The sequence below is a fragment of the Triturus cristatus genome, chromosome 5_1, assembly GCF_964204655.1.
Source record: "Triturus cristatus chromosome 5_1, aTriCri1.1, whole genome shotgun sequence".
Taxonomy (NCBI): Eukaryota; Metazoa; Chordata; class Amphibia; order Caudata; family Salamandridae; genus Triturus; species Triturus cristatus.
Window position 1 is genome coordinate 484,118,442 of NC_140587.1, and position 20,199 is coordinate 484,138,640.

The 20,199-nt window shown below is 42.8% G+C and overlaps 1 protein-coding gene across 1 annotated transcript in view; it reads left to right on the forward strand.

The window, feature by feature from the left end:
- Positions 1–20,199, forward strand: part of CNGB3 (cyclic nucleotide gated channel subunit beta 3) — a 966,824-nt gene that overhangs the window by 597,594 nt on the left and 349,031 nt on the right. The window contains exons 10-11 of the mRNA XM_085604101.1: positions 940–1,004; positions 12,996–13,118. Coding sequence (XP_085460227.1) covers positions 940–1,004; positions 12,996–13,118 — 188 coding nt within the window. The remainder of the gene's footprint in view (positions 1–939; positions 1,005–12,995; positions 13,119–20,199) is intronic.

Genomic DNA, 20,199 nt, shown 5'->3' on the forward strand with positions numbered 1-20,199 from the left:
TGAGTTTCATACATTGTAAATTGCGATTACCTAATAGCGATTCTCAGAAATTCGCAATTAGGTAATTGCAATTTAAAAGTTTGATACATGTAGCCCTAAGTGCTACATGGGACAGTGTAATTATTTTCTGGTTCTGCATTTGCAATGTTTATTTGCACACAATGGGGACTTTGGTAGGTGCTTGCATCAAGGATGGGACTGCAATGGTGAGCTTGTCAGAGGTGCAGATTAATGTTCTAAAGAGTAGCACTGCCTTTGTGAAAGCGTGTTTTTTCTCAACACTGAAAGACAGACAAAATGTTGTGCTTAACTTTTTTATTTGTCTAGGGAAGGTAAATATCCTGCAAATGAAATGAACTTGGTGAATTACAAGAAATAGTTAACATTTAGACCTCTTTTTTGTATTATACGAGCCGGAAACCACTAACCCTCTGGCAAACATTCAATAAGAAGGCTTACCCATGCATTTAATATATGTAAAGATAGATAGATAGATAGATAGATAGATAGATAGATAGATAGATAGATAGATAGATAGATAGATAGATAGATAGATAGATAGATAGATAGATAGATAGATAGATAGATAGATAGAATGATTGAATGATTGATTGATTGATTGAATGATTGAATGATTGAATGATTGATTGATTGATTGATCTTTCCTCTCGCTGTAAATAGCATAAGTCACAGCCACGATTGCAGATTTCCAAGGGAGGGCAGCATTGAATTGGAAATGCACTGAGTAAACTAAAAGAGGGTGATGTGGAAGGGCACTCATTCTTTCGTTTCATGGGTTAAATGCTAGAAGTACCGTCTGATGGCAATGTATGTGATGTCATTCATATAAACTGGAATGAAACTACGCCTGCTTAAATACAAGTTAAAAATGTTTTCGAAAAATGCAGAACTTAATGTCTTTCCTCCGCTTCTGTCTAGTACACTTCGTTCTTTGAGTTTAATGATCGGTTGGAAGCAGTACTGAAGAAAGCATACATGTACAGGTAAGAATCTTAACAGCACTTTTGACAACTAAGATGCCATATAGATCAGAGCCTCATTTGTTCAAGCAGTAAATACAGGGGTTTGCTTAGGAGCCGTAACCAAATCCCGTGATTCCACCTCATGCCCCTTTCTTCCACCCCATCCCCTACACTCCCTGCCTCTTTATCCCACTATTTCAAGTTCTTTTTTATCCCTGATTTCTGATTCTGCTCTTTTCCTATATTTCCCATCCCACCTTTTCTGCCTTTATCTCGTGCTCTGTGTCATAGTCTGATAAGGACAATAAGTCTTGATACTCATAATTGAAGGCTGCTGCCCTACAGGCACAAATGAAGTACTGAATGTCATATATTCCCAATTCGATCATATTTAAACTGTGCACAATATGGATGGGCTCTGGCTTTGTCATTATTTGTTTACTTTGACCCATTCTGGGCCAATTAAAAAACTTGTCGTGCACCAAAGCTTCATTTACCGGTACCAAGTGTGGAATCAGCGAGTGCAAGTGTTAGATCCGGAGTGGGCGACTTAGAATCTGGTGACAATTACTCCCGCAGACTTACAGAAACCCCCTCAGTGTGCGTGATTGTTCCAGTCATGCGATGAGGGGTGAAAACTTGGGTGGCGTAGGTGTACCAGTCGGAGGTGAAAGTGTCTCAAAAGCCCCCCACATTTTCTGGTGCGTAAGGTAAGGCACAGCTACAAATGAGAGAATGTTTGTATTTATATAATGCAGAAAAAGGAAAAAAGCAGGGATATGTCTACACTTGCTTAGCTTCTGGGCTTATACAAGTATGGAATATTTAATACATTTCTAAAATGTGGAAAACTGCGCAAATGGTAGTCATCACGGAAGATTATTTTCCAAGTTTACTGCCTGTTTGCAAGAACGCTTTTGCCTGCATGATCCAACTTGGAAGGAAGAATGACTTCTTTGCATTGATCAGTGCCCTGCTTAGACCTGAATTATGGTATCTGTTTTCCATTGTAAAATGCCTCTTCTACTATATTTTCATAGTTTGGGTGTATGAAAGCTTGTGGGGTATTTGATCTCCCATTCCTTCCCCTCACTATATACAAGTTTAGGTCCTAGCTATGGGAATTTAAAGTGACATGTGTATGCTTAAATTGGGAAAACACGGGGTCCCTTGTAAGATCACAAGATTCGGGTTCATGACAGCCTGTTAGTGCAATGCAGCTTTTCACCATTTCCTGTCGCACATATACACACCTGAACTGATTTCTGGTTGCCTGGTTCTTCATCCACACAAGGCGGCTGATTGACTGTTGCAGCTGCAGTCCTTGTTAGGTGTTCCCTTAGGATGGGGAGTGGGGGGGTGACTTCCATTTCTTCAATGGTTCCTTGATGGATCTTTGGTGGTGTCAGTGGGTTTAAGAAGAGCTAATGATCTTTGGCAGTTGCCTTGGGTTACTGCTGGTTGTAGTTGCTCGATCCTAATCTCGTTTGGTCTTGCTTTGCTCACAGCGCCTCACTTGCTACTATTCACTCTTGGAATACAAAGTAAATATCTTTCAAGGGAGAAACTAATGTGAGGCTGATCTAAATAGAAAATTTGTCACAGATCAAAAAGGTACTTTATTAGGAAACCGAAAGCCATAAAAGCCAACATTAAAAAGAATACATTTCATCAGGGTACATTCTGTTGATCAAAACCTGAATCACATAAAAGGTTAAAAACAAAAACAGCTTTGTGGGTCAATAAAAGCGGCCAGGGTTATTGTTATCATGATCAAGTTTTAAACTGCAAGAGGTACATTATATAAAGTGCAACAGTGATAAGCCTAAAACCAATTGCTGTGAGCAGTAAACATAAAGTGCACATACAGACGCATCGTAAACCCTGAGCACAAAAACAGAAAAAACAAGCTGGCTACTGCAAGGACAAATTTTTCCTATGTCTAATAGCCACTGTTAAGAAGCTAGCAGCCCCAAAGCAGACCATGGGAGAAGATAGCATTTGAAGATATAGTCATGCAGGCCTGACTTGGGTAAATTGACTATCTCTGAGCAGCAGGAGTATAAACTTTCTACGCAAAGGGTTATAATAATCACAAAAGAAGATGAAGAGTAGGGTATCTTGCTCTGAGAAGTTGTCACATGTGTAGGGTTTAAAAGTGCCAGGTTTTGTATATCCTTGAGGAAACGCCAGTAGCCAGGGGACCAGATTCAGACGGAATCTAGTCAAACAAAGCGATGATACGCTTTACTTATGAAGAGAAGATACAGTTGCACCTGTTGGCTCAGATTTAGGTTGACAACCTTCTAACAGTGGGCTTGGCTAGCTCTTTCTCTTCCCTGAACCACTGCCGTTTGTCCACGAACTGCTTTTCGATATTTTTAACAGATGTTTTACCCTACAGCCCTGGGCTCAAGTACAGGTCAGGGCAGCCAAGCCAGTTTGTCTGTTCCATTATATATTACAGCCAGGGAATATGTAAAGCCCCCTCCAGCACTGTACAGTCCGTAATTATGAGTTGATTTAGATTTGGCGTGGGACAGGCCCAGATTCTCAGCCAATGCAGCAGAGGAGCTACTGCTATCAGATCCTAGATGTACCCCACGCCCATTTCCTTGTGAAGATAAATGGCGGAGTAGCTGGCGGGGCTGCGAGGAGCTTACTCATAAATTTGTCCTCGCCCCCTGAATATCCTTCACATCCTTTTAACCCCAGACATCACACCCATATGTGGCCATGGGAATGCATTTTTCTTAGTGGATCTTCAGCAGGGCAGGGAGAGGTTTTGACCCCAATCTTTTTGCAAAGTCCAAGGTAGTCCCCACAGCTCTGGCTAAAACATTCTTTGTATGTGTTCTTTGTGCACACCAAGATCCTCGTTTTCATTAAGTGCTACATTGTCAAGCCAGGCCCTCTATTGTGTTCCTCTGTTCTGCATCCCGCAATTTTCTGGCCAATTCTGGGAAAGAGGTTCTGTAATGGAGTCCAGGATGATTTCCCTGCACATTAATACATATTAAAAACCTGCTGATACAGCATTCTCGTAAATAGCTTCAGATCCCTATTCTATGCAGGTGTGTTGATGAGTGATCATTCTTTGGGTGATACCTCTCCTTTGTTTTGACAATTTGCAGAGAAGCGTGATTTGATCAGGAGTCAGGTTGGCTCACTGAACTTCAGCTTGTGTTCATCCTGGACCTGCATAGGCCCAACAAGCGCACTCTCAATAGTGGCAGAGGACTAAGGTCCCTGTCACAGGCTCATAATGTAGCGTGGTGCTTGCAGCATGTCATGTTTTTGTAAATTCTAGTGTGACAAGAACTTTTACCTTTTACCTTTAACTTTTAACTGTTCCTCTCTGAGGTTCTGGCATCTCCGGATGCATCGATTCTGGTGGGTGGAGACTTAAATGTGGTGATGGATCAAAGTACGGATAGGTCTGAGCAACGGTCCCATCGAACGGGCGTGCTTTCGCAGGGGGGGAGGCAATGGATGATTGATGGTGGATTGAATGATGTCTGGCGCATACAACACCCCACTGACCGAGATTACACCTACTACTCCGCAGCGCACAAAACCTATGCCCCCCTTGACCACTTTTTAGCCTCAACCTCTCTTCTGTCCCACTTATCTGCAGCGACTATCACTCCCCGTTCACTTTCGGACCATGCCGCCATTTCGGTTCAACTCACTTCCCACGGCAAGCGCCCGCCACCCCCTGGCTGGCGCCTTCGCGATTCCCTGCTCCACTCGGAATCGGTCGTTACTCGAAATAGGAACACTATCACCACTCACCTCGCAGATAATGATCAGGGGAGTACGTCTTTAGTGGCAGTATGGGAAGCCCTGAAGTTAGTGGTGCGGGGAAAGTTCATCGCGCTGGCGGCAGCATTTACGCGAGTACTCAAAGCTAAGCGAGCGGAGCTGGAGGAGGAGGTGAGCGCTTTAGAGACCATGCACAAACGGACGGGGGCCCCAAGGGTTTGGAGGGAGCTGGAAACAAAGCGGCGCATGCTGAAACATTTAGACTTGGATAGAGCTGAGCATGCCCTCCTGCGACTTCGACATAAATTTTACCTTAGTGGGGATAAGGGGGGATGATGTTAGCCCATAGGCTACGAGTGCGCACACAGAGGTCAGCTGTCCAATCCATTAGGGCCGCCCAGGCAGTTGAGCACACCGCAGACACCTTTATTGTGGATTCCTTTCATCACTTCTATCAGAGCTTATGTAGTAGAGAGCCGCCAAGCTCGGAAGGGATGGCGGAGTACCTCACGTCCTGCCGCATTACGCCGCTGTTTAAATCGTCGGCCGGCGCTTTGGATACTGCTATTCGCATAGAGGAGGTCATATCAGCGATAGCCCGTTTAAAGATTGCCAAATCTCCGGGGCCAGATGGCTTCTCAGCTCTGTTTTTAAAACTTTTTGCGAAGAGCTGGCTCCGCTTTTAAAACGTCTTTTCAACTCTTTCCTTGATACTGGAGAAGTAACACCCTCCATGTCAGAAGCAGCGATTACGGTCATCCCTAAGCCTGGGAAAGATCCAAGAGACTGTGGCTCATATCGGCCGATTTCCCTGTTAAAGATCGACGCAAAGCTCTTTGCGAGCATCCTAGCGGCGCGAATTAGCCCCCTGATGGATGGTATCATTGATCCGGACCAATCCGGCTTTATCCCAACGCGACAGGGCGGGGATAATACCAAACAAATTCTTTACCTTATAGACCTGGTTCACCGATCTCGAGCCCAGGCCTTTCTCCTTTCCATCGACGCAGAGAAGGCCTTTGACCGAGTGGACTGGGACTATCTGTTTACAGTTTGCTGGCCTTTGGGCTTGGTGAGAATTTATTCGATGGGTTCAATGTCTCTATGCGGCCCCTAAGGCGACGGTGAGAGTGAACGGGTGTAAATCTCCCCTTTTCCCCATCTCCAGGGGGACGCAGCAGGGTTGCCCCTTATCCCTGCTACTTTTTACGCTCTATATGGAACCTTTTGCCCAACGCATATGCTCGAACCCGGATATAGTGGGAATTAAGTTTGGCGCTGACACCCACAAAATTAGCCTGTATGCAGACGATGTTCTTCTTTAGCTTACCCAACCTCACTCCACACTGCGGTATCTGGCGACGTAGCTTCTTGAATTCGGGAGGGTGGCAGAGTTTAAAGTGAACTTTTCTAAATCACAAATTCTTAATCTTTCTGTCCCTGACGATGAGGTCCAGGACCTGCAACGAGACTTGGACTTTCAGTGGGTGCACTCCGACATTACACACCTGGTCATCCGGCTGACTTCCTCTATCACTAAAACTGTCTCCCTCAATTATAACTTGTTGGTGGATCAAACTTCCAAAGCGCTCTCCGACTGGTCTCGCCTCAATCTGGCCTGGTACGGGAGACTAGCAGCAGTAAAAATGACTGTGCTCCCGAGTATCCTTTACCTGTTTCAGATGCACCCAGTGCATCCTCCGCCGGGGACCCTTCGGAAATTGCAGGGGCTCCTTAATAAATTCTTGTGGAACAACAGGAGACCGAGACTCGCACCTTCGCTTGTTACCTCGCCGAAAACTGTGGGGGGGCTGGGCTTGCAGCTATTGAGTGCTTATTATCAAGCGTCTTGTCTCCGTTACGTCACGGAGTGGAATAGGCCCCTGTCCAGCAAACACTGAAACTTTATGGACCAGACAGTAGCTGGCTGTAATGTCTGGCGTGAACTTTGGCCTCCACGCAAGCATAGGGCGTGGGGTCTCTATTCGTCGCCGGTGACCTCGCCGACTCTCAAAGCGTGGGATCAGTTAGCGGGGCGCAAGGGTTGGACTACGTTTCCCTCCCCTATGACACCTATTGTGGACAACCCCAACTTCCCGCCGGGGTGCGCGTCCCCAATCTTTCATCGCTGGAGGAAGGAGGGGTGTAAAAGGGTGGGCTCCCTCTTTGACCTGGATGGCTTTATCCCCTTCTCTCAATTGCGCAAAGACTATTTTAATTTGCCGAAGTCCGACGCTTTCCATTACTCGCAGCTGGCACACTGGGTGACCCAACCTTTCAACTTCGCTTTGATGTCTCGTCCCTTGACCACTTTCGAACGCTGGTTAGTTTCCAAAAAGGATGACCGTAAGCTCATATCTGAATTGTATGCAATGATCATGGCGCATCCTAAGAACTAGCGGTCGAAGGTGCAGGTTCGCTGGGAGACTGAATTAGGGCGCCCTCAGACGCACAAAGAATGGGAGCATATCTTCTACCGCGCCCATCACACTGCCTCTAACACCGCGGGTGCGGAATCTGCCTATAAAGTGGTCGCTTATTGGTACTATACGCCGGCGCGTATCAAGTCTTGGGACGGAGCTAAGTCAGGCCTCTGCTGGCGGGGGTGTGGCCTTCCTGGCACCCTGATACACCTGCTGTGGCACTACCCGAAACTGGTGCGGTATTGGGCAGCGGTTCTTGATGATCTTGACGAGGCGTTCCAAATGACATTCCCCCGGGAGCCTGAGCACACGTTGTTGGGACTCCCTCATCCCAAATCCTTTCCTTTACACTCGCTGAGGGGTAGACAAATTGTGTTAGCATTACTTGCAGCGCGGCAGGTTCTCCTAGTGCAATGGGGTTCCTCGGTCGCACCTGACCCGCGGGATTGGATCCAGAGACTCTGGCACCTCTTAGCAATGGAGCGCCTCTCGCTCAGCATTGATGGGAAAGGGTCAGAATACGCAAAGCTCTGGGGTCCATTCCTGCAGCACCTCTCCAAGGAAATGAGGGAAGTAACGTGCCCAAAATACTTACAAATTCTCCAGCTCATTCCTTTGGAACCGGCGGGGGCCACAAATGTAGTCTGAATTATCCTGAGCTGTGACCGATGGCCTTGGGAGAGTAGGTTGGGGAGCCAGAGACTGATGAGGAGGTGGTGGGGGGGGGATTTGGGGGGTGGAGGGCTTGGGTGTTTGTCTATTTTCTTGTTCTTTTTCTTTTATAAAAGTGGTATCTGAGCAGTTGCCTTGTATGTATGCTATGAGCTGAAACATCTCTTCGCGGGGTCGCCCTCTGGGCTGTAGACCTGTACGCCGTGTACTGACCATAACGTTACGATCTGCCGGCCGATGGTTGTAGGCAGTTGAGCTGTGTAACTCTGATTGTGCACCATGCAATAAAAATGATTGATTCTAAACTTTTAACTGTTCCACTCATATAAAGTTCACTGCTACAGATGAGCCCGGATTCTTGCTGTAAGAAGCTGGGTTATCGGTTGAGTGGTTTGGAAGGCTTACTCAAGCAGCACCCACAATCGTTGTCAGGGTGAACAACAATTACTATATTAACCTGTGCTTAACCCTCTGGTCTCTTGGCACAAAGCAGTTAGACTTAATTTAGAGGCAATTTGTAAAGTATTTATGCAGCACGTAAACAGTACTAAAGTTAAAACACAACACAAGCAAAATTCCAAACCAACGTAGAAAAATAGAGTGAATTTCAATAAATAAAATGATAACAGAACAACAAAAGCCCAATCAGAAGAACCAGAGATATGCAGTTCAAAGCTTTTTAGTGAATATAAACCTGAAAAACACAAAGCGCCACTCGCAGTCATCTGGTCGCACTAGACAGAGAAAATCTCAAGTTCAGGCTGACCGCAATGGTGCACAGGTCAGATACAAGGATCAGATTTGAACTGCTGAAAAAGTAACTTTCCAAGTCTACGCCAAAGGTTCGGTTCCTAATGGAGGAGGCCATGAGGAGAGCACTGGGCAGCGGGGTGGTCGTCGCTATAGGCCACAGAGCAGGTCAGGCGCAGTGGACAGTTGTGACTGTAGCTCGCAGAGCAGCTCACAGCTGTCGATATAGCAAGAAGAGTTGGTCAAGGTTCATAGGTGGTCATTGCTGTAGCTTCGCTCTGGAGGTCGTTGCGGGCTGTTGTTGCTCTAGCGCAAAGTGTAGCTCTTGCTTATCAGGTCTTATTGGAACCTCTTGTTGGCGATAGTCGCAGGCGGTAGAGTCTTGGTGTGAATGAGCCCATTTGTGGACACGAGGAGCCTAGAATTCAGGATTTTCATCTTTTCTTTAGGAAGAGTACACTCTAATGCCAGCCATTGGTCCAGGCACCTCTTGGAGATCAGGTCTCACTCTAGCAGAGTAAGTAGGGCTGATGCAGATCCAGTTGCAGGTCCAGGCAGGGTTAATTGAAGCAGATCAACTGGGCAGTTGTAGGAATGCCTCTGGACCCCACATCTGTTTCTAGAAAGTTCTTTCCCTTCAGCTGTCAAGGCTCCAAACTGTCTGACGGTGGCAATAGGCAGGGCAGGACTAGTATGAGGTTCAATTGTGTGTGCATGAGGCAAAGCCATTTGAAGTGTAAGTGAGGCTGGGTGCAGCCCCTCCCCAGTCATCCTGCCAGGATGGCACATCCTGTCTACTCCTAAGCTCCCTTTGTGTTACTGTCTAGAAGCAGCACACAAACCCCAACAGCAGAGCCATTCACAGTCATGTGACCCAGGACAAGGACAGAAGGCACAAATTGTATGGGCCATAAAATGCCAACTTTCTATAAGTTCAATACCTGTATTAGGGAATGAGTCCTTAACTAGTCAGCAAGCCTAGGTTACTGAAAATTCTAACCACGATACAGAACACCAATAATGACTATGGAACTACAAACTTACATTGTTGTTCATGGTCACTGCATTTAATAACAGTGATCCCCTTTCATTTCTTCTTTTTTTGCTGTCCATTAATTTACACAAAATGATCATTTATACAAAACACACTGAAATACACAAAACAAACAATGTAAAACATCTCAACACTGTTCAGTGCATTGCATTGTCACCCGCCTCACACATAACAAAATTCAATTACAAAGATAAATTATTACAAACCAACAATTAACACAAATAAAACAGTTCTGAATTTAAATGCCCAAGAGGAAATGTTCTTAATCTTCCACTATTGCTACCAAATAAATTCCTCCTAAAGGGCTTGCTCAAACACACAGTTCCAAGCTGATTAGGAACAAAGGAGAGGCAGTGTAATTGTTCAATATCATCCACAGCCGTTCCAACACTCATTAACTTCATGCACTTTCGGCTGAGAATGCGTCAACAAATTTCAAACCCTTCACATTTTACAGATTCTCATCCGGACTCAGAACTGACATAAACTGAACAAAATGGTACAAACATGAATAACTCTGAATGGGAAGATTGACTGTATCATAAATAATGTAAGCACCTCACAATTTACCTCATGTCCATTCCATCCAAAAGCCAGGAGCATTCGAATGAGCCCCTTAATTCACCAATTGCACCTGCAATAACCAAACACCACATATTACTTCACCATATCCGACCGTGCTCGAATAAATTTACCACATGGTCTCAATCTGAGTTCTACTTAATCACAACAAGTTTGGTTCTCCTTCAAACTTCAGTGAATATCTGTTCATGGGTTCCATTTGTTAGAAAAGAAGGAATCCATTCACCAACGGCAGGAGGCTTCTCTAATTTGGAATGCATAAATAAACTGTTCTCTCTACTTGTTCATTGCAGAAACCCATAGGCAACCACCTTATCCACACAAGCAGTGTTAATATGAATCATTTTTTTATGCGTGGGTCGCTCATGTATTGTGCAAGATTGTGACACCCTGTCATAGCTCACATAGAAACTTCAGTTATCCTCTACTTCCATGTTGGAAGGGGGGAGAGAAAGGGCTTCAGTTTGTTTTGTGTATTTAAATATGTTTTGTATAAATTATAGTTTTGTGTAAATTATTGTAAGGCAAACAGTAGGAGAAATTAAAGGGGATCACTGTTATTAAATACAGTGACCATGAACAGAAATGTAAGTTTGTAGAGTCAGTATTGGCATTTTGTATGTTGGTTAGAACTTTCTAAAAGTGGCATTTTCAGAATTCTAACTTAAATCTGACTTTACCATTAAACAAGAATTTTTAATTACACTTCATTTGAGTGTTAACACTATATCTCTATCTTCTCCTAATCCAAAGTTAGCACTTATTTACTGTAATAAGGTAAGCAAATGTTAGTCAATAGGGAATATATGCCTTACAACAGTAAAAAATTACTTTAGAATTTCTTCACTCCAGGACATGTAAACCTTAAATGCACATGTCAAACTATTAAATACAATATACCTTGCCTTAGAAAGCCTTTAGGGCCTACCTTATGTGTGACTAATAAGTATTAAAAAGGACGATTTAAGTCTAGAAAAAGGTTTATTTTGCCAGGTTGAAATGGCAGTTTAAAAATCGCACTACAGACTGCAGTAGCAGGCTTGAGACATGTTTTTAATAGTCTAATTTAGTGGGTGGCACAGTGGGTGCAGCCGGCCCACTTGTAGCATTTAATTTACAGGACTTGGATACATGTTGTGCCATATATGAAGGACTAGCAAGTAAATTAAAAAGTGCCAGTTAGGTGTAAGCCAAATGTATCATGTTTGAAGGAGAGAGCACAATCACATTAGCAGTGGTAAAGTGCACAGCATCCTAAAGCCTACAAAAATAAATTCAGCAAAAAAGGAGGAGTGAAGGTACTTGGTTTGGGAGAATCCCACACCAAGGATGTCAGGTCTAACACTTGAGCTGATCCTGAACACACATATTTGTATGGTGTGTGTGGTCTGCAAGGTACACACATGAGAGTATCTGGGTGCAAAAAGGTGACAAAGGACTGCGGGTTCCATTTTGGAACCCCATGATCTATTCATGTGCTAAAGATGGAGGAGAGATACTTTTCACAGACAGTAGAGCTGTATTGCTGACATTTCTGGAACTAGAGAGACGGAACCTAGCCACTGAAGAGGGGAAAGAGGAGACAGGTTTACCCTTAATGAGTTTGATTCAAAGGGCTGCTGATTAGTCTTCCTGAAACTCGTGTTTGGTGGAGTGGAAGGGTGGGACTGCAATTCCTGTGTTCAGAGTTTGAAAGGGGTCAGCCGTTTGTATTGCTTTGTGATCACTAGCAGGTGTGGCTGGCAGGTGAAGAATACTCGCACCTCTTTTGTTGGTGCTGTTTCATCCAGGAGACAGCCCTGCTATTAGGAACAAAGGCTGAGCCTGAAAGACAGCCCAAAAAGGACACTGAAATGCCGAACCGACCCTAGCCAGTACTTTACGTTTGTGGCAATGCCTCAGGTTACATGTTTGTGCCCTGGGAAAAAGGCATGAAATATAGATATGGTATTTTTTGTTCTATAATCCTCATGCTTTCCATTTCTCCACCCCCTCCTGGATATATTTCTACGGTGCATTGTTGGCACAATATGTCAGAGAAAAATTGTGGGTGTGTGAGAATTATCACACAATTCATAATGATTCGGGCACAGACTCCTGTTTGTGCCTGATTATAAATGGAGAGCATATTTATATTCCCTTTATAAACTCCTTTTTGCATAGGGATTGGAATTCCAAGCCCTGCGGAGTACTCCACATGGGGTAATTTCTAGGTGTGATTAATGTCACACCTCACCATTTTCCCATGTCATTTGCAGCAGGTCAAACATGCTGACATTTACAAAAGAAAACATGGTTGGCAATTACCTAGGCATGCATAATTCATGATGTCACCTCCATGGTGTCAGACAACTCATAATCATGACCCTCGTGCATGGATTGGAATTCGTCCTGTAGCTAGTAATCAGGCCCTCTGATTTTCAGTCTCAGAGGATTTCAATATTTTGCTGCCACAGCATATGGTTCCCACATTCACAATAAGTGTACTTTGTTATGTTGTGGCAGGAGCATGTTTCAGTTTTTTCAGATTCTGTAGGGCATATGCAACAATACGACAGCCTTAGAAGTTACTCCAAATCACCCAGGTATAGAAGTGGCTTTGTCTGATATGTTATATTGTTTTCACAGCACAAGTCTATCTAACAAATTATTACACCTAACACACCTACTTCAGACATGCGTCACAACTATAAATGCATCTTGCCAAAGTATTACATTTCCACTGAAGGATATATTGTGACACAAATATAACATTATGTTTTTCAGAGTGGTTCGTACAACTGGATATCTGTTGTTTATCCTACACCTTAATGCATGCATTTACTACATGGCATCAGACTTTGAAGGACTTGGCAGCACCAAGTGGGTATATGATGGCAACGGAAACATGTAAGTACTTCAGTCTCTAAGCAGACCATAGTTATATCATTGAGATGATATACACGTGTGGGCTATTGTCATATCTGATATAAGGTCCATGACAGGATTGAGCTGCTTAGCATCAATTTATTCATTATTCTTTCCAATACCTTCTAGCCCTAATTCCAAATAAGATTTTAATAACAAAAAATGGGATGAGTGATACTTGTATTTTCCCACATTTCTACAATGAGTGAGATTTCAATTTTCTCATAATGGGCTGCTTGTGTTCCGGTTCAGGGAGGCCATGGCGTGGCAGCTCGGGTTGGACTGTTCTCATGAGGAACAGTGGCAAGACTTATTTGCATACGGCTTGGTCCAAACTGAGGTAGCACGGTGGGGGAATAATGATGGGCTAGAATGCAGCCCGAGCAATTGCCAGTAGCTGAGATTAATTCAAGCATTTCATCATTCACCTTGTTGTTTTTGCATTAAGCAAAATGGGGTTAGTTAATGGATGAAATAAACATTATATTTCTTAAGCAATGCCAATATCAGAGATGCAGTGCGCGACCAAAAAGCCACAGAGAAGTTGTCCAAGAAATCAACTTCTATCACAGAAGACAAACTTTTCAGTGATTTATTCCTGGCAGAATTAAGGCAGAACATACAACATTTCATGAGTTGAAAAAGGTGGAACCAGACTTATTTTCTACTATGGACACCATTCAAAATTTCCATCCATAGTGGCTAAGCTATTGGTAGTATCCCCAACCAAGTCTACCTCCATCTAAACACGACCAAGTGGCTGCCCAGAGCATATTTCTGAGACTACTAAGATTAGGCATAGGAGACTTACACTAGGGCAGAAGTTTACATCATCCCCTCCTGCCACCATCCTCTGAATACAATCATGCCTGAAACAGGCACAAATAAACTCTGGCTTCTCAGTCTTTTCTGCTATCCCTCAGTGAAACGTTCTGAGACCTTTCCCATCAGGGCATCATTCAAGAGGGGTCCCAGTTTTCATAGTTCATAATCCAGCTGTCATACCAGCAAACCTTTGGTTTTCCATTCTCGTTTTTTCGATATCCTTTTTCACGTCATCTTCAACAGAGGTGTGCTCTGGTTCCCCAAGTTTGAGCATAGCTTAAGTGGAGTTACTCTCATTACAAGAGATGGGTGCAGTAAGAAAGATTTCCTTTTCTACAAGACCAAATACAACTAACATCATGTGTGTGTCCTGAAAACAGTTAACGAATAGCTCCTGGTAAAAACATGAAGGAAACTAAGCAGTTTTCTAGTGTACAGCCGTTTTAAAAAGAGGGCAGTTTTCTTCCAAGTGGCATCTTAATTATGAACAACTGACTTGTGAAACTGTACTTGAAAGATGCTTGAATTTTCACTCTTATTCATGATGAAGCACCATCTATGACTGTAGATTTAGATGCATGATGAGCTGTGGGAGTACAGTTGCCTTCTTTTTAGCCTTCCTGAAATTTGGGCCTTGGGAATTATAACATACCTAAACAAGTTGTTTTTAATGGTCAAGGAAGGCTTGATTCTGGACAGGAGGGCCGTCATAAGTTTATAGATGCTCTAGGTTTTGTTATTAAGCAAACAAAGTATATCAGGATCCCAAACACACTGTGGTCTTCATGGCTTCTGGGATCTCAGTGGAATCAACATCTCTCAAGCTTTCTGGAGACTGCCCAACATTCTGTGAAGGCTGTGTGCTCTTCTTGCCCCATCAAAGTCTCTAAGGTTGAGAAGACACGTTTTAGATCTAGAGGTCAAGAACTTCCTGTGAAAACTAGAACATATCCAAAGATGGGGTTCAATGGCATATTGCACACATTCCAGGAAGACTTGCTTGACAAAGTTATCCACATTTTTGAGTTACCTTTTGAGGCCTTAAAACCAAAAGACCTCAATCTATGTGAGCACCAAACAATATCTTTCGCTCAAAATGCTAACATGACTCTATCTTCAGAGCCACTGTGCTCTGTAAAACTATGCATCCAGCCAAAGCTACAAGCCTCCTGAGAATTTAATCCTTACATGAGCCTTTTCCTGCTGAAGAGGAGGCATACTGTTAAACCATTAAATGAAATAGAGAACATGGAGTAAACCTTCCATCGTTCCGCAGACTCCAGATTGTTTTTTCACATAGGAAACCGTACCTGGCCCGGACACGGAAAGAATTTAACAGATTGATAGCTCTTTCTTGATTCTGTGGGTGGTGGTTCATGGTCATTCTTAGTTGGTGGAGTGATTTGTCTAGTTAATTCCCATAACAAATGAGACTCCTCCATGTTAACTAGTTACCTGACCCCCAGAGGTTGGCGTTCAACTTCTTACAGAGACAAGCTGTCTTCAGCCTCACGAGATCCGCAAGAAGCTGAAGACCTGTCTTTTCAATTAACTAGACTACCTTGACATGGCTAGGCACACACACATGCTCAGCACCAGAATACCCTCACAGGTGTAAGTGTTCTTTACAAATACACATAACACATGGGTGTAGAAGGGGCAATACCCCCCTCAAAAATATTTTTTATCAAAATAGAATCCAGTGGTTATTTTAAAGGCAACAAATGTTATGACTAGTTTGATTGTTTTCACTACGGCATAGTTTAACAGTGTAGTACATTCAGAGCAACTTTGCCTACCTCTCCCACCTAAGAATACAATTTTGTCCGAAACAGTCATATGTAAGCAGAAGTATCTCAATCTCTCCTACTTCCGTTTTGCCCCCAGGCCTCAGTCCTAAAAGTTAGGGATTTGCAAGCACCATAGTTTTGGCCATAAAATGAGACAAAGGATGGCATCCAGTAATAAATTTGAGTAGCCTACATGTTTTTTCTCGATACATCTACCCCAAGAGTAAGGGAGTTATTCGCGTAGGGGATGTTGCATGGTCACTTTGCTTGTAAAGTTGAACCTAAAGGATACTTTTTTCAATACTACTTTATCATGATGATCACTGATGGAAGTAGTATCTTGTGGCAAGGAGTACTACATGGCATGATAAATCCTACATTTTAACATGTGGGCCTAAGACCACCAACTCAAAGACGTTTTTTACTAGGTATATACCATTAAAGATAGCAGATTTGAGCAATTTGGGCATTCTGTTTAGTGCAAATTAGAATTGGGAACGTCTGATTCTTCAAAAATCACAGTCATTGGAGGCGGCCAAATTTAGGACACATCCCCCAAAAGAACTGAAAATGCTATACAGAAGCGAATGCTTGTCAGTTGGTACATACGGTGCAGGAGACTGGGGATATACACCTGTAAAGACCCTTCAGGTAGCTAAAAACAGGTTTTTAGCAAGGCTTTTAGGAATTCCCAGATCCACAGCAAGTTGTATTATGTTAGAAAATAACTTAGCCTTGGCACCTATTTTGTTGTGGGTTTAAATCTGGTCCACTCCGGAGCTAAGCGCCACTCGGGGAAGATTGGAGTATTGTCTGAAACGGACTAACATGCTAGATATCCCTTGGATCAATTATATAAAATATACACTTTATGATTTAAGGATTAACTAGTGTTTTTGAGAACAATAGCCAGATTGGCTCACATACGAAGGCTTTGGTAAAGTACCCATACTATGCCTGTAAAAATAAGATGAGACTTGAGAAAGCTCTGGACAGGGTAACTATCCATGCGTATATCCCTTTATCAACTTGTGAAGGAATGGTGCCTTACCTTTTATGGATAAAGGAACCAGAACACAGATTTTATTAAACACGCCTTCGAATAAATATGATTCACTTCCTGATGGCTTTCCCAGTTACTGGGACATGGTTTGCCTCATTACCCCACTGTCCTTGACCTTCAGTGTCCATACAGTCCACCCAGCCCTTTATGTTATTCTGCACTTTATACACAGCTTTTAGAACTCGGTTTTAGTAGGGCAATGTTTTAAAACCCTTCAAGCAGGTTTATTGTATTTACAACGCTGTGAGTCTCCTACAATCTGTTTCTCAATATTTAATTTTATTTCCCAGGCAAGGGGTTTAAGGAAAAAGAATGAAGTGTGACTCAGTCACGACATGACGGAAAGACAATAAATGATGCGTAACAGTAATTTTATGTTTGTGATTTTATCGTGTGATATTTGTTTGTAACTTGTTTTATCCGGTCCTTTCGACCAAATAAAGATTCTTTGACTGACTGACGTGAATTACATTCCTTTGGCCTAATCTAAAAAAAAATTGTTAAGTTCAAAGATTTCGAAGCTTGTGATAACTTGACTGAAGTTACAGAGTCTCAGAGTCACAATACATGGATAAATCATATTACTGATGTCTGAAGGCATGAAAGGCATGCTTGCCAATATGGTTTCATCACAAGCCTTCAAGGTGATGTAGTTTTTATAATAAACTGCACAAAGTTTATTATAGATTGCATACAGTCCCTAATTTTCATGGATTTCAACATCTCAATGGAGCTGGTAGCTCCAAAGCTTCCTGCAGAGCTAGTGAAACATGAAAAGATGGGTTGCTTTCCAAACAGATGTTTTACTTAATTATCCTGACCATGGCTATAAGAATTGCATCAAACTTTATTCAGGAAATCTTTTACCATTTTCTGGAATGGCAAATCTACTGGCAGACTAAAGGGAATGTGATTCAACAATTTGAATGTATGCCGAGGCTGACACCCCCATACTGTGCAAATATATGATTTCACAAAGGCAAACATGTTTCATTAGGAATAATCATTAATTACCATTGATAACTTTGCCTGAGCAGCAAGTCTATACTAAAAGAAATTGTGTGAGGTGCATAGAACTTAGCGGTCCAAACTAAAATCAAATGAAAAGAGAAAAAATATGGGAAAGAAATAACTGCAGGAAATTAGACAAAAACATTCAATTTAAATGTTTTATTGAGCCATTTGACTTGCGACCTTTAATGAGCAAAAACCAAAAATGCCATTGAATAATTGACCTCTAGAGACAAAATTCAAGTGGGAAAATAAGTAAAAGGGATGTAAGACTTAGGAATGCAGTAAACAACATGATGTGGAGAATGAGGGTGGGAAAATGGAACCAATTTCAAGGTCAGAATCCTTGACAGTCTAAACGCTTGGCCATGTCACTTTCTTGTCGTTGGATCTTTTAGACAGAGCTTGTACTCTTGATTGCCAGATAAGTATAACGAAAGAAAGGGCATACACAGTACTGGAAATTGTAGCCGTAATGGAATAGATGGATTTGCATTAACATAACTACATATTGTATGTATGAGATCTATCTGACCAGCTGGGAAAATTCCTAGGCCAGTTTGTCTCTACTCTGTAATTTGACATTGTGGTCCTTATGCATACCATTTATGTCACAACCCAAATGGTTGTTTTTCTGGTTCGATTGCATGCCCAATGGGTTAAATGTTAAGCAATGAAAAAAATGGCCCATTGAAAGGGCATTTGACATCCAATAGCAAATGGAAAATTGGACACAAAGGTCCAACTGTCCTCTTGAGGTTCGATTGGGAATATTTAGTGAGTGCAGAGTGGAGCACTGGAGTTGGTGGCTGAGAGAAGTCAAGATTTCCACGATTAAAAATATTTATGCAGGAAAGAAAAGTCAATTAGGACTAACCTGTAGGTGGTGTCTGGACATGACACTACTAATCATAGATATGCAACGTTGAAGATTTCCATGAATGCTGATTTATGGAAAAGGCTCAGAGTATAATTTGCAAACCAATTGCGACTGACTAGCAAGCATCCATGGATGGATTGGATTGAGAGGTTTGTCTCAGTTATATTTTCTGTGTCCTGACTTAGTCATCTAATGGATCTTAAACAGATCAAGTGGGAAGATGAACATGCTGTACCCAGTAAACTTTAAATGAAGTTTGCTTAGCTTGATCAGACACACCACTGAACAACTTTAATGGGAAGAGAAACTGAGGCTATCCGATGAGGTTGTCCTGTGTCTGGATGGATGCTTCTGCTTCACCCCATTCTCTAGAACACACAAATTTGGAGGCTGTGTCTCACATTTCAGTAACTTGGCCAACAAACTAAGGTTTACAAGAATAATTGACATCCTGAATAGTTTTTTAAGTTCTAGACTGGCCAAAGAGGTTTTACTCACTTGTAGGCAGGCTCCTCATAACCGATACCGGTCTTCCACAGGCTCTCCAGATGTACATAAATTACAGGGATCCAGTAAACTGATTGAGACTCTCTTATGTTCCAGGACATCCCCATCCTTATGGATCTCCAGCTCACCAATGGTAAATTTACCCAGCCAAAAGGTATCTATTCCATCAGGATTGGTCCCAGTCTCCTGTAACCCTAGTTTTTGAACTCGGGTGCTAGAGGGCAAAGAACTAGGCAACGATAGAAACAGATTTTATGAGAATATTAAAGGCAGGAGATATTTTATTATCACACCAGATAGGCAACTTCTTCTCTTTATTTTTCCTTAGCTTGTGGGCTACCCTCAGCGATGCTTGGTTTTACAATATTATAGTGCCACAAGACCATCTCCCAAAGCAGGAATTACATCACCCTTTTATAAAAGCAGCATAGTAGAGTGAGGAAGCCTTTAAGAGATTGGATTGAGATTATCTTCAAAGTGAATGCATGCTTGTTTTCAGTTTTTTGGGTCAATGGAGAACCTGCCCTTGCAGTTCGGGCTGGGGAGCAGGGTCAAGCATGATTTGCATAGGACTGGATCCAGACTGGGGTGGCAGGGTGAGCAGGAAAACGGTGGATTTAACCCAGATTTGTGACTTGGCGTGGATGTTTGACAATGTTCACCATTCTGTCAATCCTCTTTTTGTGCTGCTGTAGTCACTCTAAGTGGGAAGGGTATGCCCAGATGTGGGTCCTGTGCCTACTATGCTCACTGGACTCAAGCTTACCTGGCTGATGAGGGGTGACCCCGAAACCTGTCCTAGGATGCTTATTTTCCGGTCCAGGGAGAACCTGGCCTGGCAGTTCAGGCTGGATTGTTAACAATGGGAGCAGTGCAATACTGATTTGCATATGACTAGATCCAAACTTGGATGCCATGGTGATCAAGAAAACAATGGATTTAACCAAGATCTATGACTGGGGTGACTGGTTGACAATGTTCAGCATT